General features: G+C 37.7%; 1 protein-coding gene across 1 annotated transcript in view; it reads right to left on the bottom strand.

Annotated features, from left to right (window-relative positions):
• Nucleotides 1-27,113, bottom strand: part of LOC136867464 (gamma-tubulin complex component 2) — a 165,707-nt gene that overhangs the window by 104,443 nt on the left and 34,151 nt on the right. The window contains exon 5 of the mRNA XM_067144671.2: nt 19,100-19,243. Within this exon, the coding sequence (XP_067000772.2) occupies nt 19,100-19,243 (144 nt within the window). The remainder of the gene's footprint in view (nt 1-19,099; nt 19,244-27,113) is intronic.

Here is a 27,113-nt window from a genome sequence, read left to right as displayed (position 1 = left end):
AAGACTGCAGCAGATCATTTTGACCAATGCTGCAGACGGTCATTTTTACCACTGCCACTTACTGACATACAATGCCTCAAAAAAGTATTCTTCCTCTCCACTATATCACATTAATCCATATTATCGATATTCAAACGAAAATCAGTTGACTGTCAAAAGTCTCCGATTTATACAATGTTATTGGCAGCCTTTTAATGATAAACAGCCAAACTTTTCTGTAGTTGATAATGTTATAGCCCACTCCAGAGGTCAAACAAGTATTCGTCTGGCATGCTAGGTAGCAAGAAAACAAGCTCATTCGGTGATTCACCCTCTTTCAGCTTGTGTACATGTGCTGTAGTCAGTGGTGGTGGTGATTATTATTTTAAGAGGAAGTACAACTAGACAACCATCCTCTATATAACACTAATACATACATACATACATACATACATACATACATACATACATTATCATTACAGATGTTATGCCTTTCAGTGTTCAGTCTGCAAGCCTCTGTGAATTTACTAAACGTCGCCACAATCCTCGATTTGCAACTAGTGTTGTGGCCTCATTTAGTTCTATACCTCTTATCTTTAAATCGTTAGAAACCGAGTCTAACCATCGTCGTCTTGGTCTACCTCTACTTCTCTTACCCTCCATAGCACAGTCCATTACTCTCCTAGGTAACCTATCCTCCTCCATTTGCCTCACATGACCCCACCACCGAAGCCGGTTTATGCGTACAGCTTCATCCATCGAGTTTATTCCTAAATTAGCCTTTATCTCCTCATTCTGACTACCCTCCTGCCATTGTTCCCACCTGTTTGTACCAGCAATCATTCTTGCTACTTTCATGTCTGTTACTTCTAACTTATGAATAAGATATCCTGAGTCCACCCAGCTTTCGCTCCCATAAAGCAAAGTTGGTCTGAAAACAGACTGATGTAAAGATAGTTTCGTCTGGGAGCTGACTTCCTTCTTACAGAATACTGTTGATCGCAGCTGCGAGCTCACTGCATTAGCTTTACGACACCTTGATTCAATCTCACCTACTGTATTACCATCCTGGGAGAACACACAACCTAAATACTTGAAATTATAGACCTGTTCTAGCTTTGTATCACCAATCTGACATTCAATTCTGTTGAATTTCTTACCTACTGACATCAATTTAGTCTTCGAGAGGCTAATTTTCATACCATACTCATTGCACCTATTTTCAAGTTCCACGATATTAGACTGTAGGCTTTTGGCACAATCTGCCATTCAGACCAAGTCGTCAGCATAGGCCAGACTGCTTACTACATTTCCACCTAACTGAATACCTCCCTGCCATTTTATACCTTTCAGCAGATGATCCATGTAAACTACAAACAGCAAAGGGGAAAGATTACAGCCTTGTCTAACCCCTGTAAGTACCCTGAACCAGGAACTCATTCTGCCATCAATTCTCACTGAAGCCCAATTGTCAACATAAATGCCTTTGATTGCTTTTAATAATCTGCCTTTAATTCCATAGTCCCCCAGTATGGTGAACATCTTTTCCCTCGGTACCCTGTCATATGCTTTCTCTAGATCTACGAAACAAACACAACTGCCTATTCCTCTCGTAGCTTTTTTTTTGCTAGTTGCTTTACGTCGCACCGACGAAGGAAGCGGCCGTGGCCTTAATTAAGGTACAGCCCCAGCATTTGCCTGGTGTGAAAATGGGAAACCAAGGAAAACCATTCTCAGGGCTGCCGACAGTGGGGTTCGAACCTACTATTTCCCGAACACTGGATACTGGCCGCACTTAAGCGACTGCAGCTATCGAGCTCGGTTCTCGTAGCATTTTTCAATTACCTGGCGCATACTGAAAATCTGATCCTGACAGCCTCTCTGTGGTCTGAAACCACACTGGTTTTCATCCAACTTCCTCTCAACGACTGATCGCACCCTCCCTTCCACGATGCCAGTGAATACTTTGCCTGGTATACTGATCAGTGAGATACCTCGATAGTTGTTGCAATTCTTCCTGTTCCCTTGCTTATAGATAGGTGCAATTACTGCTTAGGTACCTTACCAACACTCCATGCTAATTTTACTACTCTATGAAGCCATTTCATCCCAGTCTTCCCACTATACTTCACCATTTCAGGTCTAATTTCATCTATTCCTGCTGCTTTATGACAATGGAGTTTATTTACCATCCTTTCCACTTCCTCAAGCATAATTTCACCAACATCATTTTCCTCCTCCCCATGAGCTTGGCTGTTCACAACACCACCAGGATGATTTCCTTTTACATTGAGAAGATGTTCAAAATATTCCCTCCACCTCTCCAGTGATTCCCTGGGATCTATTATGAGTTCACCTGAATTACTCAAAACACTGTTCATTTCCTTTTTCCCTCCCTTCCTAAGATTCTTTATTACTGTCCGAAAAGGTTTCCCTGCTGCTCGACCTAGCCTTTCCAGGTTGTTACCAAAATCTTCCCACAACTTCTTTTTGGATTCAACAACTATTTGTTTCGCTCTGTTTCTTTCATCTACATACAACTCCCTGTCTGCCTCGGCCCTTGTTTGGAGCCATTTCTGATAAGCCTTTTTTTTACGTTTACAAGCTGCTCTCACTTCATAATTCCACCAAGATGTTCGCCTTTTCCCATCTTTACACACAGTTGTTCCTAGGCATTCCCTTGCTGTTTCTACTACAGCATCCCTGTATGCCACCCATTCACTTTCTATAATCTGAACCTGCTTACTCTCTACTGTTCGAAACTTCTCACTAATCATATCCATGTACTTCCGTCTAGTTTCCTCGTCCTGGAGATTTTCTGCCCTTATTCGTTTGCAGACAGATTTCACTTTCTCTACCTTACGCCTAGAGATACTTAGTTCACTACAGATCAGATAGTGGTCTGTATCATCGAAAAATCCCCAGAAAACTCGTACATTCCTAACAGATTTCCTGAATTCGAAGTCTGTTAAGATATAGTCTATTATGGATCTGGTACCCCTAGCCTCCCATGTGTAGTGGTGAATAGCCTTATGCTTGAAGAATGTATTCGTAACAGCTAAACCCATACTAGCATAGAAGTCCAGCAAACGCTTCCCATTCCCATTAGCTTCCATATCTTCCCCACATTTACCAATCACCCTTTCGTATCCTTCAGTTCTATTCCCAACTCTCGCATTGAAATCGCCCATTAGCACTATTCTACCCTTGCTGTTGACCCTGACCTCGATGTCACTCAATGCTTCATAAAACTTGTCTACTTCATCCTCATCTGCGCCCTCACATGGTGAATACACGGACACAATTCTAGTCCTAATTCCTCCAAATGACAAATCTACCCACATCATTCGCTCGTTTACGTGCCTAACAGAAACCATGTTCCGTGCAATGGTATTCCTGATAAAGAGCCCTACCCCAGACTCTGCCCTTCCCAACACCCGTCAAGTACACTTTATAAACTCCTATCTCTTTCTCGTTATCTCCCCTTACCCGAGTATCACCTCTATAGTACATCCAGTTGCATCCTCTTTACTGACCCAGGCAGTTCTACTTTCTTCCATAAGCCCCATTAATATTGGTAGCTGCCCATCAAATTCCATTTCGTTCGCTAAGTTGTTTCCAAGGATTCCCTCGCCTGTCAAATGAGAGTGGAACTTCGGTACTCCCATAGGTCCAGGGCTTGCTTGAAATGTTCTGAGGTCGGTAAATTCATGAAGCAGGATGCTACCCTACTTACACATCGTCCAAGTGAGGATCTCTCCTCTAACGGTTGAGGGACCACGGTGAATTGTATAGTCCTAGCCGCCTGAGCACAAGGAGGGCCAGGACTCAGAATATGTCCAAGATGCCCACTCCCATTCCATAGCAACTGGTATCCCGACTCTCAGGACCACTTACTAGGCCACTCAGCCGTTGCCCATGGTTCACGAACTACAGTGACTACAGTAACTCAAAAACATGAACCACATATAACACTAATCAGAGGGAAAAAATGGAAGGGATCCAGCACTTTGAAAAATGAAGATATCGGCCAAAGGAAGACAAGGGCCACGAAGGGCGTGAAAATTAAAGACTACCTAGGTCTCCATATGTACGGAGGTTGAGTCATAAGTCATGGCAACTATTTTTTTTTCTTGCGAACAGGACACAACACGGAAAATCTAAGATATGCATTTGGAAACGTACGGTATGTACTTGCATATGATGCCACTAGATGGTGAATGTAAACAACAGTGTGGGTCTAAGCATGCCCCCAATTTCAGTATGTGAGTGAGGGCGTCACAATATGGAAGTCAACAAGCAGGAGCAACGATCGTATATTAAAATAGCAGTTCTCCGCGGCAATAATGCACGCCAATGCCATGCAGAGCTGCGGGAAGCATTAGGTGTGTGACTATGATCTATTCCCCATAGTCAAGAAGCCATTACGGTGACAATGGTTTGCTAACAATGAGGACATCGTAACAGCATTTCGGAGAGAGGTGTCACACGTTAGCGATACACATGCAACGAATGGTATTCAGCGCCTGCCCCACCGCTGGCAACGCACAGTGGAAACCTTGGGTGATTATTTTGAAGGTCTCTAACCAGTGGAGACCTGTCCTTTGTTCGTAGTCTTGTGTATTTGCTGTCTATACCATAATAAAACAATGTTTACCAATGGCCTGTGTTCTGTCACTTTCCTACGAGAATCTCCTGAAATCAGAATTTGTCTTCAGGCACTATGCATAAGTACATGCCCTATATTTCCAAATGCATATTTTAGATTTTCTGTGTTGACTCCTGTTCGCGAGAAAAAAATAGTTGCCAAGACTTATGACTCAACCCTCGTAATACCGTCGGGGTCAGAAAAGAACACGAGTTGACCAAGGAAGGTCGGATAGGATATGTGCAAGTGAGGAACCTGGCACAAGTAAGTGGAAGCAATGCCAGGACTCAGCTAAGGGCCCCGTGGTCGCCAATCCACGCTCCAAAGTTCAGAGCCCCTTGGGGCCCCTTTTATTCACCTCTTATGACAGGCAGGGGATAGCGTGGGCGTTATTCTACCGCCCCCACCCACAGGTGGGAGGTGCTCAGGTCAGTGTGCTTTGTGCCGTGAAATTGCGAGCATCAGAAGAGAAAGCATGGGACGGAAACAGAAGGACACAACAAAGGAAGAAAGATGGATTGCAGTACGATTAAACCAAATTAAACCAAATTATTTAATAAACACTATTTAATTTGTATTGAAAAGGTGTATTTAACTCACTTATTTAAATTTGGTTTAATCAAAGTTCAATACGGACCCATAAAATGAAATTCATTTCTCTAGATTGCAGTACAATGCTTCAAAAAAGATAAATGATTCAAAGAAATAGCCAAAGTAATAAATAGGCCCATTATGACTGAGGTATAATCAAACAAAAACAAACCACGAACAGGACAACCTTCAGTCATGGCCCAGACTAAACATTGTCAAACATTGAGAAAAGTGAAAAAAAGATCCTAAATTGAATGCTACAAAGATTGCTGTAGAGGTGGAACAGTAAACGGGAAAACATGTCAATTCACAAACAATAAGATACATTCTTCATGAGGCTGAATACAACTGAACAGCCCGCAGAAAACCATACATAACCAAGGTGAATAGATGCAAAAGACTGGCATATGCCAAACATCACATAAATGATGATTACGAATTCTGGAAAAAGGTAGTATTTACCAATGAAAGTCAATTTAACATATCAGCATCCAACGGAAGCGTAAGGGTATGGCGGCAGAAGAATCGTGAACTGGAAATGCAAACTATCTCAGCCACTATTAAACAGGGTGAAGGATCTGTACTAGTGTGGGAGTGTATGAGTGCAAATGGGGAAGGTGATCTGTGTTTTATTGAAGGCAACATGGACCACAGACTTAATGTCAACATACTAAAGTCATACCGTTCACAGAGTGTGAACAATATGGGTCTTACAGATGGCTACATCTTCACACAAGACAATGACCCCAAACACACAGCCCTGAACACAACACACCACGATGGAAACACCTCCGCAATCACCAGACATCAATCCGACTGAGCATGTACAGCGCATTCTTGAAGACCATCTAAGAAAACACAAGATCTCAAACAGGAATGCCCTTAAGTAGCTATTACTGGAAGAGTGGAAGAACATCACAAGAGAAACTAAAGAAAATCTTGTGAGATCCATGCCAAGAAGGTTGCATGAGATAATAAAGAGCAAAGGACCTACCAAGTATTAAGAACATATTCCCACACGTCAAAACAATTCCTTATGTGCAGGAAACGAATGTATTTCTGACGTGAATGGAGACAAGTGTGATTTTGTTTGTCATATTTTTGTTAACAGAGGAAACAATGTTTTGTTAATATGTAATGTATTTGCAGGACATAATAAATAAACCTGGACTCGAGTCAAAACTGTGAAAGAATGACAGGAGTTACTGTTCCAAAGGAAAGCAGGCTTAATAAGATTTGACAACTAGGAATTAGTTATATTTTCATCTACATTAATAATAAGAGCCGCACTGTGATATCAGGATTTCTTCATTTAGATAATTACTTATAAAATGTATAATTTTTAATTTATAAATTGATCTTTTTTCATGGATTATTAAGAAAAGAATATTTATTAGGACAATTTCTCTATGGAATATTGTACAAGTGTTTCCTTGACGACTGCTTTCTATTGTAGAAATAATTTATATATTTTCTCTTGAGTTATTTGTTTGTTTTAATCTTGTCAATCTTATGTTAATTTCAAGGACACTTCCTCTAAAGCATTACTTTGTCAATTTTATATTTTTCATCTAAACTGTGTTATGTGGCTGAAGATGTTGATAATATACGAAACATGTACCACTTTTGACCAATAAAAATTGCCTTAGGCAATCATTGTATCGACTAGGTGGAAAATAAATAAATACTTCATTGTGAATCAAGCTTATACTTTACTTGGCCTGTAAACCTCACAAGCCTAGTTAGACAAATACTTTTTTGAGGCATTGCATATGTATCTGGCATGCAGGGGTTGGGAAACATCTGAATTTTAAATATTAAAACTACTTAATTGCATTATTAAATATTTATATATGTGAATTTTACTTCACTTCTAATAGGTAACAATGAAATATGTTGGTGTACTTGCAATCAAAATGGCTCTGTGAAAAGCTTATTTTATGGTAAAAACGATGTCTATTTGTTTAGAGAGCCTAATGTTCAAACGTTCAAACTCTTGATAAACAGTTTATGCAGCGATTGGCTTACATGAACATTTTCCACGGATTACCTTGTTTCATGAAGATCAAGCGTTAAGAGGTTTTGTTCTGTTCACAATACAAATTCTATCGACACTTTCTTCGCTTGTGACTAGCACCTTGTGCCTGAGGCTGAAGTTCACGGATCTGAATCAAACGGGACTTTGTCTTCACAAAATCATATCATCATCATTTTACAGTTCCAGTTTCCCGGGTACTGTTGATGAACCTCTTCCATTCTGTCTTACTGAAATGCATTCTATTGTTAATAACGTCCTCCAGTGTCCTTCCCCGACCTGCAATGTCCTTTACGATGTCCATCCAGTGGGTTCTTGGTCTTCCCACCATCCGTTTTCCTGTCACATGTCTCTCAAAGTTAACATAAGCTCTTCTTGTTGGCTCCATACTTATAACATGCCCAAACTCCCTCAATCTGGACATGCTGACCCGATCTAAAAATGATGTCTCGGTCCTAGCTTCCTTTCTAGCAATGTCATTCCTTAACTTGCCCAGTTCTGTTTTTTGAATTCTGGACCTCCAACTTCATCTCCGATACCTGTAACCTTGATGTGTCCTTCTTAGTGAAGGTGCAGGTTTCGGTACCATAGGTTAAGACTGGTATGAAGTACTTAACTGAACATCACCAGCTTTGATTTTGTTGGTACTTTGGGATCCCAGAGGAGTGTTCGTAATTGCTGGTAAAAGAGGGAGCTCTTCTGCATTCTATTTGCCACCTCCTTTGAGATAGTACACTGCCAAGGTATGAAAAGTTTTCCATACTTTCCAGTGGATGGTTTTCTGGCATGATGTTTGCTCGTCGTCCCTCTCTGTTTATTGCCATCACTACTGTTTTGGATTTGCTTTATCTTGAGATTAAATTCCTGGAACTTAACCTTCCATTGTAATAAAGAATATAATCTTGTCAAGTTTATTGCTGCTAGATCAAGTATGTTGTAGTGGAGTAGTGGAGTATTTACGCACAACTTGATCTACTACATGTCATAATTAAATCCATTGTAGAATTCAGTAGTATTAGGAAGCTCCTTGTTTTCTTCACTGACTTGAACACTCGGGTGTAGAATGTTCTTTTTGCCTTGACAGACTGTTAGGGCAGTGTGCCCATCCTTCTGAAGTGCAAAAGTCTCGTACACGTGATGTTTTTCTTGTCTCTGGGATTTCCTTCCTCACGCAACTGACTATTCCACCAATACTCATTTGCTGTTCTTTCAGTCTCTCGGTGAACTTTATGATGTAAACAAGTTACTGGTGGTCTTTTTGACGTAATATTTTTTTTTTTTTTTTTTTTTTTTTTTTGCTAGTGGCTTTACGTCGCACCGACACAGATAGGTCTTATGGCGATGATGGGATAGGAAAGGCCTAGGAGTTGTAAGGAAGCAGCCATGACCTTAATTAACTCTTTCGCTGCGCTATTTTTAAACAGAACACTTACGGAAAAAAGTAATTTTTTTCATATTTTCCAAATGAATTGAAACTTTATTTTTTCTTTAGGATAGTGACATTCGACACCATTGCATCATTTTAAACTCAATTTCCGCAAACTAGCAGTGACATTTGACCTTGGAACACACATTGATGCGATACATCTCCGAACATGGAACGGGACACATTGCAGGCTGTCGTGGGCAATTCTTACAAAAAATACTGTTTGTTTTTCTTGCACAGTCCATTTCCTTTCTTTGAACATTTTGCTGGTAATATGGAAAAAATAACACAATTAGGTTTGTAACTCTTGTCCTGCTGCTCCCCAAGAAAGTGCCTCTCTGTCAGGCACGCTTGAGGTATGTAATCAGAAGGTCTTCCTCGTTTCGCCGGCGGACTGTGCTGATACTCTTGTAGAAGTCCCATTATGACAGAATTTCTGAAGTCAGGAGCAATAATTGCCCTTTTTTGAAGCTAATTGTTCATTATTCTTCCATTAATTAGTGCAGTTTCTATGGCATCACTAATAACCCACTAGTCCGATACAGAATGAAAATCTTCATGAAAATCTTAGTTGTTGGCCCTTTCTTATGAACAATCACTATGTACATCATCACTTGTTTCATTGTCCAAATTTACTGAACAGTCTGAATCAGAAATGGCCACGAAAAGTTTGAAGATTTCTTCACTGTCATTACTAATGTTGTTCTGTGCACTCATAGCTGTTCAGTGAAGCCTGCTATTGGCCAGACAGCTGACAGGAATGTTGGCGTGCGGGCGGATAAAAGATAACTAATAAACATAGGTCCAGTATTGGCGACAACGTTCTCAAACAATGCTTACTACATAGTCAATACATGACTATAGATGTTTGTATTATCGAATGCACCTTTATTAAAGAATAGCGCGGAAACTATAGCAGGAAAGTACCAAGTCGACAAAAGTCAATTACCGCAGCGAATGCTATAGGGAAGTAAGTCAACAAAAGTCAACTTCCGCAGCGAAAGAGTTAAGGTACAGCCCTAGTATTTGCCGGGTGTGAAAATGGGAAACGACGGAAAACCATCTTCAGGGCTGCCGACAGTGGGATTCAAACCCACTATCTCCCGGATACAAGCTCACAGCCACGCACCCCTGACCATACGGCCAACTCACCTGGTTTTCTTGAGGTAAGGGCCCATGAGTTTCATTACAACATTTTTAGGCAGTGACTCATTAGCAGGTTGCATTTTATCTTTCCAAGATAAACAAATCCATTGTGCACATACTTAGAAACAACCTCTACCAGAAGCCAGAACTTTATGCTAAATTCATGGCCACATGCTGCATGAATCTGCGCAAGCTTTGTTGGGGAGGAGTTGCTCCTCAGCAGTAACATTCACCCATGGTTTATATCGCACACAACAATACTCAAATACCAAACCCCAATTCATCAAGAATTCATGACAAACATCTACTAAGAAAATTAAAAACTTTCAAGAGAAACATCACTTTACAATAAATCCCCGCACATGTAGGAGTAGAAGGCAATGAACTGGCAGTTAAACTAGCAAAAAAAAAGGCACTAGTACATACATAAGAATCAAACCTCTGGCATCTAACTCAATCAAGAAGATAATCATAAATAAAACCCTTGAGAAATGGATGAAAGAATCTACCCAACTTACTACAATGAAGAAATGGAAATAACCAATGGGACAAAAATAAAAGCAAGGCGAGGAAAGAAGCAGTGGCGATATTCAGATTGGAAAGAAAAAATGACTGCTTAGCTGCACATCTAGCTAGAACCAAAATATACCCGACAGAAAAGTGTGCCATCTGCAAAATTACTGGATCAGTAATGGACTTGAAACACCTACTTCAGCGCACAGGACTCAACCCAACCCAACAAAAGCAAGGCAATTTACCAGCCCTATAGTGGACATCCAGAAACAAGATGAAACAAGACTCTATTCTCTAATACATCTGCACTTTATTAATGTTATTTGTATATTACTGTTGTCTATAGATGTCACTTTTGTATTAGTGTTACTTCCTAATAAAGTCATAGGTTACAACAACAATGCTACTCAAAAATCTGTTTGAAATAGCAGATGCCAATGCAAAGTAAATTTTAGATATGATAATAGCTTTTGGGTTTTTGCCGTGTCAAGAATACGAGGCGAAATTATTTACATTGCTTACAGTACACCAACAGGAAGGCATTCAAACCTTCATTATTAGAGAAGTCTTCCTTGCGAACAGACAATATTTTCTTCTGATAATGCAGCTGTGAGAGCCTCTGTGGCTCAGACAGCAGCGCATCGGCCTCTCACAGCTGGATACCATGGTTCAAATCCCGGTCACTCCATGCGAGATTTGTGCTGGACAAAGCGGAGGCGGGACATGTTTTTCTCCAGGTACTCCGGTTTTCCCTGTCATCTTTCATTCCAGCACCACTCTCCATTCTCATTTCATAGCATCTATCACTCATTAATGTAAATCACTTTGGGAGTGGCGACCCCATCGTAATAATAGCCTATATCTCAGGGATGGCGAACCTATGCCACGCGTGTCATTAGGTGACACGCAAACACGATTTCGGTGGCACACCACATGCATATATTAAAATTTTTATGTATGTTTTGTACTGTAAACTATACATATCTCGTTCATCGTCTAGTCATAGTGTTTCAGGTTTAAGAAATAAATACGGAATATCTAAATTCTAGTTCCATTCGAACGCACATTATGGCAACACCCATAGGTCCAGAAGTCAAGTGAAATAAATGTCAGATGCAGCCGACGAGCCATTCGCTCACCCATATCAGTGAATTAGTGAAGTTTGGCTTGTGTGTGGTTGCCAGCATCGCGTAATTATTCTTAGCGAGTAACTGTTTATTGTTGTGAATTTTTTAAGACAAATAGTTGCCCAGAAATTATCCCAATTTCGAGATATGGAGAAAGTATTGCACTTTATTTCAAAACCTCATATTGCACAAATTGTCTTTTTTTGAGTGATTAGATATTGACAGTTTGGAAATGGAGTTGACTGAATTTAAAAACAGCGTGTATGGGTGAAAAAATTCGTACAACTTGATGAAGCATTAGTGAAAATCGAGTGTGCTGTGGATGGTGAATACTCTCTCCAGAAGCCAGAGAATGTAATACTTGAACAGTGGAACAGTCTCCCACAAACGTTTTCGGCCGTGAAGAAACTTGCTACAGCGCTACTTACTTTGTTTGGGTCATCATACGCCTGCAAGCAGATATTTTCTACAGTGAACCTTGTGAAGACAAGTATTTTTGCGGTATTTGCAAAATACGACCATGAAACATGCAATCACGTGTATTTTGTATTTTGCAATATATGTATAATATGATATTATGAAACACAACTTGGAAGTAGGGATGGAAGTCGGAAGTCGGTGGTGGCGGTGGTGAGTAGGGGTGGGGTTTGTATCCATTACAAACGAAAATAACAAGTGGCACAGTAAACAGTTCAGAATTATAATCCAGACCTAAAATGGCACACTAGTTGGAAAAGGTTCGCCATCCCTGCTATATCTGATTCATTCATTACATCCCTGACCTGGTCAATGACTGGAAAGCAGGTTGTAGGTTTTCAATGCAGCTGTGAAATGTACCGAATTGCTATTATGTCGTGAAAGCATCAATCTAAATACAGTAAATCTGCCTGTTTGTAAAAGAATGGATCTAGTTTTACAGAGACCAAAGTGCACATACCTCAGTATTTCTTATAACCTATCTTTCCCTTAAACAAGACTGGGAGACCCTCTAAAGACGACCACATAAAGTCCATGGGAAAACTAAATACTTTATAAGTTCCATGGGCGTACAACAAAGGAATAAGAGGTGGGAACAAATATAAACAGGATTTTGTTTTTTCTTTATTTATTTTAATTTTTTAGCCAACATAGGACTAAGGTTATGGAGGTTTTTCTTCTTTTTGTCAGCCCAATACTGTTTCATCCTTGCTGAATATAATTTTCTTTCTGCTTCTGGAATCACTCTCCCTATTCTCTGCTTGTTGATTTTTGTCTGTTGTCTAGCGTGTTTATCTTTCAATATTTCGAGTGTATTGGTTTTGTATTTTAAATCTTCTATTGTAATGTGCAACTCTCTCATGTCTTCTTTAAGTTCTGTGATCCATCTAATATTATTGTTATTCTTACTCTTCCATAATTTTTCTATTATTTTTCTACTGATTCTATTTTCTGGTGACCGTATTAGATGGCCTAAGAATGATACTTCATTTCTTTTTCATTGTGCTAGTCACAGGTCTATTTTTCTTTATAAACAGTCTCATTGGAAGCTAGTCTCCAGATTCATTTTACCTGATGATTTTTATTTAAACAGGTTCTCACTATTCTCCTTTCTAACTTGAGTACTCTTATCTATTGCAACTGTGTTTGTTGTTTTGAGTAATGTTTCACTTGCATATGTAATTTGTGGCTGGGTGACTGTTTTGTAGTGTTTCAATTTGGTTGCTAATGAGAGACACTTTTTATTTTCTTTAATATCTTTGAACATATTAGTAATGTCAAACAAGTGGATGGAATAATGGAGCTGTATTTTAAAGTTACCTAATTTCTTGATCAGCTCTATAGTGCTTTTTACATATTTATTTGACAAAAACTTGTAGTTATTCTTTAAGAATTTCTGAATGAACTGAAAAAGTTTATAAAGCGGGCTAGGCCTATAATTAATAATTGGGTGGATGGGGGCACCGGCCTTGTGGATCTTGGGGAATGCTTTAGCGGTGGGCAGACCCGGATTCATATTGTAAAGTTATGCTTTTTTTCTGATCAGTGAAAAGAAAAGAGGAGTTTTTTAGGGTTTGATTCAAACAGCGTTGGATTTGCTGGGTAGGATCTTTCTTCACTATAGAAAAGGAACTACTGTATTGTTAAAAAATATTTTTGTTTTATTTATGTACTCGTCTTTGTCCATAAGCTTAAGGACCTGCTCCTGTTATTTAAGGTCTTATCTAAAAAACAGCTTTCTCTTGAGAGGAAGCTTAATACACTCAAAAATAAATCAGCATTTAACAACAAATTGCAAGAGTAACTAAAAAACCCTCTATCCCTTACAACCTCATTGAGCAATTTCATATCCTGGTGGTTAACCTATCAAAAATAGAATTAAATTATGAGGAAAACGCAATCCTTGCAAAAGGCCCTAAACACAACTGGCCCAATTTTAATAAACTGAACACTGCTTCCAACTTAGTCATAGAATCAGAAGTTACCAAGTTACCATTAATAAAATGCCTTTAGATTTACAAGAGGAAGTAAGACTAGGCGTAAAAAGGAAATTGAATAAAATATATACCTCTGAAAATAAAACGATAATCAATAATAATAATAATAATAATAAATAATAATAATAACAATAATGACAATAATAATAACAGAAGTTCATTCGTTGAACAGGAACAGGTCCTTAAGCTTAAAAAGAAAAGAAAAGGATAATGGCCTCATCATCACAAAAGCGGACAAAGGGAATACGAGTGTCATTATGGTCAAAGATGAGTACAAAAATAAAACAAAAAACTTTTTTAACAATAGTTCCTTTTCTATAGTGAAGAAAGATCCTACCCAGCAAATCCAACGCCATTGAAACAAACCCTTAAAAACTCCTCATTTCTTTTCAATGATCAGGAAAAGATAGAGCTGATCAAGAAATTAGATAACTTTGAAATACAACCCCATTATTCCATCCACTTGTTCGACATCTATATACATAAAATAAGAGTTTTGTCTGTACATTGCTCAGAATTTGAAAATAATGCTATTTCTGTATCAGTCATGTCCACAGTAACCAGGAAATGCACTTTTTACTTTTCCGTAATTTCTGTCTGTCTGTATGTATGTACACGCATCACTAGAAAACGGCCGAAGAGAATTTAATGGAAATCGGTATGCAAAGTCGGGGAATAAGTCGCTACAATCTAGGCCATAAATACTTTTATTCATGCTAATAGAAATGGTAGTTTAGGGGAAGGCCTAAAATTTCATTTTCAAATATTTATGTTTTTAGTAGTCCTATCTTCATAAAAATTGGTATGCAAAGTCGAGGGATACGTCATTACAATCTAGCTTATGAATAATTTTATTCATGCAGAGTGAAATGGTAGTTTAGGGGAAGGCCTAAATGTAATTCTCAAATATTTATATTATTAGTTATCATATCGATAAATGCTACATAACCAAAGTTATAGAGAATTAAATTTCCGACCATTTATATCTTATACATTTTTACCGTACCAGCTAGGATAACACAGATATTCATGAATTTGTATTTTTGTTGGCGAGTCCATATCAACGCCGAGCCACGAGAAAATGGGTTAACAGAATTTAATGAAAATCGGTATATAGAGTAAGAGAAAAAGAAGCTACAGTCTAAGCTATAAACAACTTTATTCATCCTGGATGAAATTGTAGTTTAGGGGAAGGTGCCTAAAATGTAATTTTTAAATACCAATGTTATTGGTCCTATCGAAAAGTACTATATAAAAAGTTACTGTATAGAGAATACAATTTCCGATCATTTATCTCTTATTCAGTTTTACCATACCGACAATGATAAGAGTGGTATTTCAGAGTCGGAAGAAAACCAAATGGGAAGGCCTATAATATCGAACAATGACATTACATTGACCATTGTTTATTGTGATGTTCTTTGTCTCTTATGCTGCCTCTCAACTCCGATAGATTGGATTACTGCTGCGTACCAAGTATAACAGCCTGACTGAATATTGGCGGGAAATAGCCAGAAAGTTAGAAAACTTTCTTCTTTAGCATGCCATTCCCCTGGTTCATACATTTTCTTATACAGTTGGTACGTAACAAGCTGGTTCATCATAGTATTTCAGCTATTCGGTCCCTACTCTGACGCGCTGTTTTGAATAAGCAGTGTGCATACTTAAGGCAGAGCCTCACTTAGTAGTAGTAGTAGTAGTATGGCCTGATCTAGAAGAACAATTTACCGAGCTCGATAGCTGCAGTCGCTTAAGTGTGGCCAGTATCCAGTAATCGGGAGATCGTGGGTTCGAGCCCGACTGTCGACAGCCCTGAAGATGGTTTTCTGTGGTTTCCCATTTTCACACCAGGCAAATGCCGGGGCTGAACCTTAATTAAGGCCACGGCCGCTTCCTTCCACTTCCTAGGCCTTTCCCATCCCATCGTCGCCATAAGACCTATCTGAGTTGGTGCGACGTAAAGCAAATAGGAAAAAAAAAAAGAAGAAGAACAATTTAAGCATTTTCCAAATTATAGCACCACAATATTCACTAAATAATGCAAAATTCAACTCTGAAAAGAGCCATTTCTTAAGAAAAGCTTATTTCTCTTCACTTTTGAAGAGGGGATTTCTCTTCTGGCTTGGAGAAAAAATTTGCCTTCAAGTCAGATAGATTTTTCCACCAATTGTGTAGTGAATTGATATTTTCCGACTCATCGGGTACTCCTAGGAAACAGAATAGTAATTGGGCATAGTTTTTGCCCTGGGAGCCTCCACTATTCGACCCTCTCCCCGCCGAAGAGTGTTCACGGATCACGGCTGTCTGCGGTTTGGTCATTCCAGGTCTGGAACTTTGGACTGTTAGATAGGCAGTGTAGTCCTGTTCGTTAAAAGTGAGAAAATGTGTGGTGTTTCATTTGAACAAGTATTTCGTAATATGAAAGCATTGCTTTTAATTGTGCCATTCCTATTGACGTCATTGTATGTTCATTTCAGTTGGGAAAAACCACTAAGACAGTCTTTCTGAGGACGTAAAAAGGCATTATAATGAAAACATCCCAACCTGATTGTGACTGATGGTATGAAATAGGGTCTACCATTACAGTGAAAATTCCGTCAGTCTTCATACTGTATGAGAAAAGATGTTTAGTGACCTCCCGTTGCATTTCTAGGGTAACGTTAAGAGCTATACAATTTAAGACAATCTTGCTCACAACGTGTTCACTACCTAACCTAGAATTCTGTATACAGTGTAGAATTCCGTAGCGAAGCACGGGTACATTAGCTAGTTATTAATATGTATCCCAGTATTATCAAAAAACTAATTCCCATCATTGCAAGAAATCTAAATATACACAGTTCCCTAAGAAAACTTGAGATCCAAGACCTCATGAAGGTCCTGAAATTAGTAGTCAATAATAATTTATTTATCTTTGACAGCATCATATATCAACAGGATGGACTAGCAATGGGGTCACCGGCTTCAGGGATATTACTGGAAATATATCTATATTGCTTAGAACATACAATAATTAACAACAATGACACTTTTGCCAATATTCTGTTTTGGTCTAGATACGTCAATGATACTTTGATAATACCAGACGATAGGACTACCAGTGCTACCTCTACTCTTGACAACCTCAACAGTATAGATCCAGATATTAAATTCACCCTCGAGTCGGAATCCAACAAACAAATTAACTTTCTAGATCTCACGATAAGCAGGCTCCCATCCTCCTTAACATACAGTATATATAGAAAACCCACACAAACTGCTACAATCATAAGACGGGATTCTACACATCCTTACACACAAAAATGTGCTACTTATAATAGCATAGTCGACCGCGCATTTAAAATATCAATGTCAAAGGCAAATTTTGAAGAAAGAATTAGACACAATCCGTTCCAATGTCAACTTTAATGGATATAATGACTGTTTCATAGAAAGAATAATAAATAAAATCAAGCATCAACTAAATACGTTAGAAAAAAAAAAATCCAACCTATTACATATTCTACCTTCACTTTAAACAAAAACGTTTACAGCATCGTCAACATTTTTAAGAAACATAATATCAAGATATCTTTTCATACCAATAATACGAATGTGGAAATAATACATAACTCTAACACAATAAATAAAAATAACACCTTCTTGAGGTCAGGGGTATACCGGTTTAGTTGCAATAACTGCAATTCCTCGTACATAGGACAGACCAGACGAAACTTCAAAATTAGGTACATGGAACACATCAATGCTATTAAATACAATAGGTTTTCAGCAGTGGGCCAACATATGCATGACGTGAAACATAATTTTACCACTATAGACCAAGACTTAGAGATTCTCAGGACCTTAGGAAAAGGCCCTCTCCTAGATGTCACCAAAAATTGCTTCATACACCTCGATCAGTTTTTCAACCCCAATTTAAACCTAAATGAAATTTCTGAGATAGCCAAGGTTCTTTGCGAATTTCTTATTACGGTTCTTAAAGGTATTACGTTTTCGAGAACTGAGCTTGATAGCTGCAGTCGCTTAAGTGCAGCCAGTATCCAGTATTCGGTACATAGTGGGTTCGAATCCCACTGTTGCCATCGCTGAAGATGGTTTTCCATGGTTTCCCATTTTCACACCAGGCACGGCAGCTTCCTTCCCACTCCTAGCCGCTCCGCCCCCAACACGCCCCCGTAGGCGGTTCCTCCCCAAGCCCCGCCCTTCCCTCCTCCCCTCTCTCATCTACCTCTACTCTACCCCCACAAACCAGCTCCAGTTGTCAACTCCTCTCCATAGAGTAAGCTTATAGGCATACTGCAGCAAGGTGTGTCTCAAACTATAACTCTCTATACCTTTGCTTCATACGACTTGCCTTTTATAGAACATCGTTTCACGTTCCGCTTGAACTGAGGAACCTTGGTCCTACACATCATCCTAGGACCTACATGTACACTGAAAACCACCTTTCGACATGCATAGTACAATTTTAAGGTAAGAAGACTATGCCAACAACAGCGCTCAGATTATTCCTCAGTGCCGCATTTCACTATGCATAAGATATTTATCAAAATTTTAACGTGTTCATTAAGCTTTATCATACCAAAGCCCAACATTACAGAAAGTGCCTCAACTTATGTACCAAGACAATGTAAGACTATTACGACGCCAACGCGTAGCAATCCTCATATTTTATATAAACTATTTTAAATGTGTGTCATTATACAAATTTTACCTAGTGTGTGTGTATATTGTTGCTATATGTGAATTTATTCTCTTGTTTGGTTTTACAAAAGGCTGATGACACTGAAACATGTCGAAACTGGTACCTTCATAATAATAAAAATATTGTAGTATAATTTATGTGCAACAGTTTTGTATGTATTGAAAAGGTGGATTTCCTTACACCAAAATTACTTGTGTGATTTTCAGTTAAATACAGAACAACCATGAAGTTTTTAACTTTATTTTTTTCTCAAATTACATTTGAAATTTGTTATAAATAAGATTATGATTTCACAGAGGACATTTTAAGCTTGATTTAATCTTCTTGAAGGAAAATTTGAGGGTCGTGTTGCATTCAGGGTCATGTTGGATTCGGAGAAATGCGGTACTGACTTAAGCATTAGTAGTCATATACAATTTATAATCAAACGAGCCGGAAGTTATCTATGAACTTACCAACACAATGGCTGATGGTAAAAGTCCTCGTTTCGTACTTGTCCCTTAGTGGATTTGGAACAATATACATCCCCTCGACTCCTTCCATGATGCTCAGCAATTCTTGGATCAAAATAACCTGAAGCGAATTGGTGGGTATAGGACCTAAAAAAGAAAAGAGAGAGAATGAAAATCTATTTCTACTTCCTCTCACCAGAGGTTGCCAGTTGACAAAGTATAATAAATTTGTAATATCTTAAGCCATTTCTTTTCAGTTTCGACTCGGCTAATTTATAACTGTTAGGCTCTTCAGTCTGCTGAGTACATAAATGTAGAAACTACCTGAAAGAGAAAACATATGGAATATTACACCTGGAAATGAAATGATGATGTTCTTTTAACAGCGAAACAAGTCATTCTACTTTAATTAAGTTGTTTCATTTCCAGGTGTAATACTATTGCCATATGTTTTCTCTTTCAGGTAGTTTCTACATTTATTTAGGGCCTGTACTACGACAGCCAGATAAAATTGCAGTTTAAATTTATGCGGCAGTTTGCACGTTTATCTTGAAGTTTGGTTGAAAACGCATACTACGACAACCAGATAAAATTGCAGTTTAAATTTTATGAAGCCTGCTGTTATGCCAAACAATCTTATATATATGCTACATTGTACAAACTACATAGTCTTAAGATTCCTTATTACATATTGTCCCCATTAATTTTGGCGTGTAATAAACAATTATTTACATGCCTGCAACAAGCGGCATAATTTATTTGTGTGAGAAAGGCCAAGTTTTATTGGTAGAGAGCTGTGTTAACATTCAACAAGTGGCTTGACAAGTTCTCAGCGAGGGCAAGTATTGATTTTTCTGCCGTCCCTTCCATCGACAACATGTAGCAGTCACATGACTGGACTGGACTCTTCAATGTTATGGACCACCTCGTGTGCCCGACTGCTAGCTGCCAAGCAATTCCAAAATGATCTCTACCAATGAATGTGTACAGTATGAACCAATAGTCATTTAATACAAGAGACATGCCCCTGAACCGGAGGCTATAAAAATCAACAGTTATTAAATCACTCTCTTACTTACTGACTTGATCTTATCGTACCTCTGCGATCATTGTGTTAGCGTGAGCCCAAAGTTACGTTTTGTCTTCGACAAATTCGTGAAGTTTGGACTGGCTCGTGCATATTCTAAAATTTTCTTGTGTCAGTTGCAGCTATTTTCAACTTGAACGTGAAGAATATCATCGTTGTCTACTTCGAGATGTGTTTTCTACCATCAAGAGGAATAATGAATTCAGTATTGGACCTGGACTTTGCCGTCACCATGAATTGCTAATCATGTAGGCACCGCTAGCATCAAGAGGGAGAGCGAGAAGGATGAGCATCAGCATGGGAGCGTGAATGCATCTCCTGAGGATCAAGTTCCGTCATAAAATTTGAGTACAATTTTATGTCATCTATCTGTTCGTCTATGTAGAAACTAAATGATCTCTTAGCAAGTATTCCTATTAGATTTGCATTATTTAGCCATATTTTTTATCTTCCATTTCATTGGGATCATGGTAGACTTGTTACATGTGTGATTGTGAGTTGGGATTCTATTAGAGTAGCTAATTGTAGCTTTACCGAGCTCGATAGCTGCAGTCGCTTAAGTGCGGCAAGTATCCAGTAATAGGGAGATAAGGGGTTCGAGCCCCACTGTCGGCAGCCCTGAAGATGGTTTTCCGTGGTTTCCCATTTTCACACCAGGCAAATGCCAGGGCTGTAGCTTAATTAAGGCCACGGCCGCTTCCTTCCAATTCCTAGGCCTTTCCTATCCCACCGTCGCCATAAGACATGTGTCGGTGCGACGTAAAACAGACAGCAAAAAAAAATTGCAGCTTGTCATCCGAGTATTTTTCCATTCTTATGCCATTTTCTAAAACATGATTTAATAATATTTGACCTCTCAGATAAAAATGGCTTTAATTAATGATTTTGACTTTATGAAACATTGTGGAAGATGATCTGAATAACGTCTCACTATCAAATTGTGGGTGAGTTTCATCTGATGCATTATTCGATAATATTATTTAGGATTGTGTCATCTGATTTCAGATTAATCCAGATTTTGATGGTAGATCTAATAATCACTGATAACAATAATAAGTGTGGATTGTTCTTGTGGATGATTTATGGAGTGCTCTAATTTTTATGTATTTGCCTAGAATAATGGTGGTCCTGCGGGATTTTAATGGAATTTCGGGAAGCGTGTGTCATGGGAACACAGCCTTCTGAGATAATTGTGGAGCACATTTTGAGTCACATGTCAAGTATTAGAGAATAATAATAGATTTATTGGCACTCATCGACCATGTGTCTGAAGACTTTCAAGTGTAACCCTTGTGATGGTCGCGATGGTTATTTTCTACCATATCTTCTGATTAATATATTAAATTTTACTAGATCGCCATTGCAATGCAATTACAGTATTCTTTAAAGTGACTACTGAAATTCAATCACTGGTCTCATACTGTGGTGAGTATGTTTAAATAATGCAGGCTCATCTATCTGATCCAATCCACTCTACTTATGATAAATATTCTTAAATAATAATAATAATAATAATAATGAACCTAGGATTTGTGTGTAAATAGTGTACATAAATTACATGTACTGTTTGTGTGTGGAGGGGGAGAGGGAGGGGTATGAGTGCAGTCGTTAGTAATATTTTAATGTGATATTTTGTGATTCATGTGTTTTAATCTGACCACGTATACACCACAGTGGCCCAGATTATTTAGGCGTTGCTTTTGTTGGTCAATTTCTTTGATGTGCATAGGGATTTTTTGATAAAGTTAATGATAGGATTAATTTTTCAATACCTTAAATCTAAAAGCGAATAAGATCATATAGTTTCACAGCAAAAGCAAGGATTGTTAAATTTGAAGGAGGATTGTAAATTTTGAAATAAGTATAATGTAAAATCGAGTGATGTCACAAATGATTTTTAATTCATTCATTTAAAAATTTTCAAGCAAAAAAAATATTGTTTTAAAATTTAACACTAATCCTAAAGCCATGTGATAACATAACAAACACTAATTGAGCAAATTCATTATTTTTGAGAGCTTAAATCATTCAATTAATTAATTTAATAGTGTCAAGAGTATTACCAGAAAGATTTTCACCGATTAAGAAAGTAAAGATAATGTGAAGTGCATTAATAATGTACAGTTACGATAGAAAAAGGGAAACTATGTTTATCAGCCACATAATTTAGTGGAAAAGTTTGAATTTAATTTTTGTTAAGATGAATTAAGCAATGTTCTGCTCTCAAATGTTGTGTAAAGTCAAGACTGAGTTGGGATGAGGTTCATCCTCCTTTATTTTCAATTTTTAAGCCAATGGAGGGTTAATTTTGGTTTTTATTTTATTTTTACAGAACGAATCCTTGTCGACATGAACGAAGATCTATATAATTTCCATTTTGTAATTCAATCCAAGTCATTAACTCCGTGAGATTTATGTTTGGAAAACAGCAAAAATATTTTTTTGTGATTAATTTATTGCTTATTAGAATAAATGTCAAGCTTGTGGTTTTAAATTTCTTTTTCTTTTTTTTTTCCTTGTCGTCAATTCTCGTTCCTTTAAATGCCTCTAAAATAAAGACAGCCCATTTACAAACAATCCACCTCTGGATCTCTCGTGCACAGGCCGAGCTTGTCCGAGAAATAGGGGGCAATATAATTAATATTAACCCATTCGGTGGGCGATGCAGCAAGATCCGCGGCTACAAGTCGCTTGTTGGGCGTGGAATGCGGATATATCCACCGATTCAATTTTTTTTTTCCTCAGTTGCCTGCCTGCAGAGGTTTATTTCCTTATCAGCAGCATATTCTGGATGAGTCTGCCCTCTGATGTGAATTTTTTCCAACTATATTTCCCAATACCAATATGTCATCCACGAGTTGCATCATAAAGAACACACCTTAGTCCGGGCAAGAACGGCCTAAGGCCTAATAGCTTCGCACTGAAGCTTTAGCTCATCGCCTAATCGTCCCTTGGATGTAATAATATTGCTGTAGAAGGGATTTTTAGAGATTATGATACTGAACAGACCTCTCTAATGACATTTTAGAACTGTGACCCGATTTATTATCTCCAGTCCACGACTGGAGTGTCTGCTTACCGCGAGTTACACAACATTTATTATCGTATGCATCTGTAATACAGGCTCAATACATGATTTCCATCCAAACTGCAGAGACTAGGGTTTTATTTGATCCTATTTCTTACATTTTTTCTGCTAAAATATCTATAACGAATTACGGGCCCCCACCGTTAGAGGAAGATTATTTACGGGTCATGATAAACGAAATGTTGGAATTTAGTGGGGAGAATAGCGATATTATTGAAGTAAGTACTGCCGAAGGGGAATTCGTGACAGGAACTTACCTGGAATAAGTACTACAGGCTCGAATGTTCAGGGTTCGGGCATAGCTGATGCAAATGTTCAGCAGTCGCAAAAGAGACAACACGTGTTCGATTCCATTTAAAGTAGCGATCATGACAGTGATAGTTGTGACAATAATACAGATTACAATCTAACCACTGCAAGTTCTTCGTCAACTTATACTGAAAATGGACAAAGAAAGTCCTGCTTTGATCTAAAATTCCATCGTGATGTAAAGGGAGAGTTTTTAGGGAAAACAAAACTGAGCGAAATATTTCAGTTACTTTTTTAAGACGAGATATGCCAGAACATAGCTGAACAGACAAAAGAAGCCATGCAGGAAATCGCACATAAAACCCAGTTTAGTAAGATGAAACAAAGGAGTCGAGATCAAGACTGTGTCCGAACTAACAAGGACGAAATAAAGCCGCTTATGGTCAGTGTTGCCGCGGGGGATTGTACAGAAACCTAAATTAGGACACACTATTTCTCGCAATCGCTTGTTCACTACGCCTATTTTCTATGAGCTGATGACACAGAATAGCGTGGCCTAGACGGTTGAGGCGCTGGCCGGCCTTCTGACCCCAACTTGGCAGGTTCGATTCTGGCTCATACCGGCAGTATTTACAGGTACTCAAATATGTCGGCCTCTTGTCAGTAGATTTACTGGCATGCAAAAGAACTCCTGTGGGACTAAATTCCGGCACCTCAGCGTCTCCAAAAACCGTAAAAGTAGTTCATGGGACGTAAAGCCAAAAACATTATTATTATTATTATTATTATTATTATTATTATTATTATTATTATTATTATTATTATATTTTCCTCCACAGTTTTTTTACGTATCTCTGACAATGAGGTTAATAATGGACAACTTCCTCCCAAAACATACAAGATAAATCCAGTATTTGACCACCTGTTAGCAAAATTTTCAGCTTGTTCCCCTGATTGCAAAGTGCCAATTGATGAGAACCTCTTGCTATGGAAAGGGTGGTTAGGGTGGAAAGGTTACATACCAAGAAAACTATTGTGTTTCAGAATGGAATCTTATAAATTATGCAAAGCCGAGACAGGTTATATAACATGATCTGCTTCCGTGTGTATCATAATGAACAGCTGTAAAAGACATAACACTGTGAAGACTGTAAATACTGTAAATATTACCTGTATTGTAGTGTAATATAGTCCGTGTGTGTCACTTATGAATTGTAGGTAAGCTATATAAACTTGATCCCTCGAAAGCGCTAATCAACATAACAGAAAATTTCATGATTATTATAATTTATTCCATTGTAAATCTTTTAAGTACATGTAAACTTTGTAAATCTACAATTTACATATACAGAAACATTTATTTCCAGGCAGAGATTGATAGTAAATTGCCTAAAATATTAAGGTAAAAAGTTACTGCATAAACGAAAACCAGAGCTTTGCTATTAGGAAGAAGCAATCTCGATATCACAGTGAGAAAGCACTTAGTACATTTTTGCACAAAGTATTGAAAAATTAAAATAGAATTTTTCAACAATTAAATACATTATATTCAAGTAAATATAGTTAATTTTAGTCTGAGATTGTTTTTAATCAAGTAATTAAATATTTTCTTCAATCAGGGAAATCACTCCCCACCTGGTTGGTACACTGTTTGGGGATGACAAGTATTTAAGATCCGTTCTCAGATAACTTGGTGTGTGTGTACGGAGGACGTTGTGGACAAGCGAGACAGAGTGAAGCTTTCTTCGCTTCGCAAATATAACCACGAAAGCTGTTCCAGACTGGGTGATATACGACAATACCTGGGCATATTTAATATAAAATGGACGCATGTATTATAAGCCCGCTGAAGTTTAGCTTTAAGTTCGGTGTTTAGGTTGTTGTACAGTATATTGCATCACCTTAATCGAAGATGGGTAGAATTAAGCTCTGAACAAGTAACCTTCTTGTAATTAGTGGAAGGAGATCCCGTAAACCTTTAAGGGAGTGCAAAGAAAAGAATGTTTACTCCTTGGCAAATTTTTGTCGTGTACTCCGTCCAGTTTAAGTACTTATCAAAAATGAGGCCAAGGTTCTTTACAGTTTTGTTTATTTGTATTGGTGTTGTGTGGAACAGGATTGGAGGAATTTTAACACTTTTCAGTTTGGTGTGATTATTTTTTAATTCTATTACGAATGCTTGCAATTTGAATGGATTGACTTTAAGAACTTATTTAGGTTATTGACAGTTTACAAGTATCCACTAAAAATTTTGGAGCAGTTCCACTGGCACCTATCTTCGATATTCCCGTTAACACTGTATTTTTGCCTCGGGTAGGGAAGTGTGAAGTCGTATATACTTTTCTTTTCTAGATTAATTCTATGTAGAGTGACCAGATTCAGAGAAAAAAAGCAGGACCTGATCATAAATATCTTCATAAAAGGAAAGAAAAATTCCACCTAATCAATACATTTATTTTCTTGTAAACTATTACAATCTAGGACCGGTTTCGACCCTTCATAGGTCATCCTCAGCTATATCAGAATCACATTTGCATTTCTATCTTATACCTCTGAAAAACCTTCATGATGTATTGTTTCATAATTTTTCAGTGAAAACTTATCTAAAAACTTACAAATTTCTAAGCGTTGTGTTAAAATTAAATATTAAAATTACAAATCTTTGTCTATTATATACATGCCCTTGGGCTGACAGAATGCATCCTTGGGTTGATTAAGCACATATCTTAAGTATTGCTTATTCTGTTAAATCGAAACCCTTTTATACTTATGTACAATCGTGAATAGACTATCAGTAAAATTTGATAAATAAAGCTTGCGTGATAATTATAATAAAATATCATATTACATCTTTATAACTTATTGCTGGAGTGATATTATTTTAGGCAAAATATAAATGCGTGTTGACCTCTATAAAATATTTTACATAAACACACTAATGTACTTTAAAGTCTAATCATTGTACTTTAAAGTCTAAAATACTTATTGCTTGGATCTTGCGTTGTTATGTGGTAAAATATTATAACAATTTGTCTTGTATAACATCAGATATTGATAATGTTTGAATTTGCCGTGTATGGTTGGCTTTTAAACCTAATGATTAAATGTCAGTTCCTTCTTGCATAAAATTACAAGTTTCATATTATGTTGATTATGTATTGTATAAAACATGAATGTCTATTAAATTGAATGCTTATCATTTACTACAGAAGTTTTAAAAAAACACTTGAATGTCCAGTAATATAGTCAGTGTGTTTAGTGACACTGAAACGTGTTGGCCTTGATTCTTGCGTTATATTTCCATAATTTGCCTTTTCTTATATATGTCGAATGTTGAACTTTATAGGTTCCATTTGTATAACTGTGAAATGGATCAATATAAGCTTGATACGTGTTAAATTATGGAATATATGTATGATTCAGTTCTGGCCTAACTTCTGGAGTTTTCTCCCATCAAATGCCGTAAGACTGTGGTGGTTCCTTTCCCTTTTTTTAAAGGCTGGTAAAGTCTGTAAGCCAAAATGAATGAAGTGAGTTGGATTTCAATAGAAGTGTAATATTGTGTGAATTTGTAAAGCCTGAATTAATTTACT

This window comes from Anabrus simplex, chromosome 3, assembly GCF_040414725.1.
Source record: "Anabrus simplex isolate iqAnaSimp1 chromosome 3, ASM4041472v1, whole genome shotgun sequence".
In the NCBI taxonomy this organism is placed as follows: domain Eukaryota; kingdom Metazoa; phylum Arthropoda; class Insecta; order Orthoptera; family Tettigoniidae; genus Anabrus; species Anabrus simplex.
The sequence above is the reverse complement of the archived record's forward strand: the minus strand, read 5'-3'. Positions and strand labels throughout refer to the sequence as shown.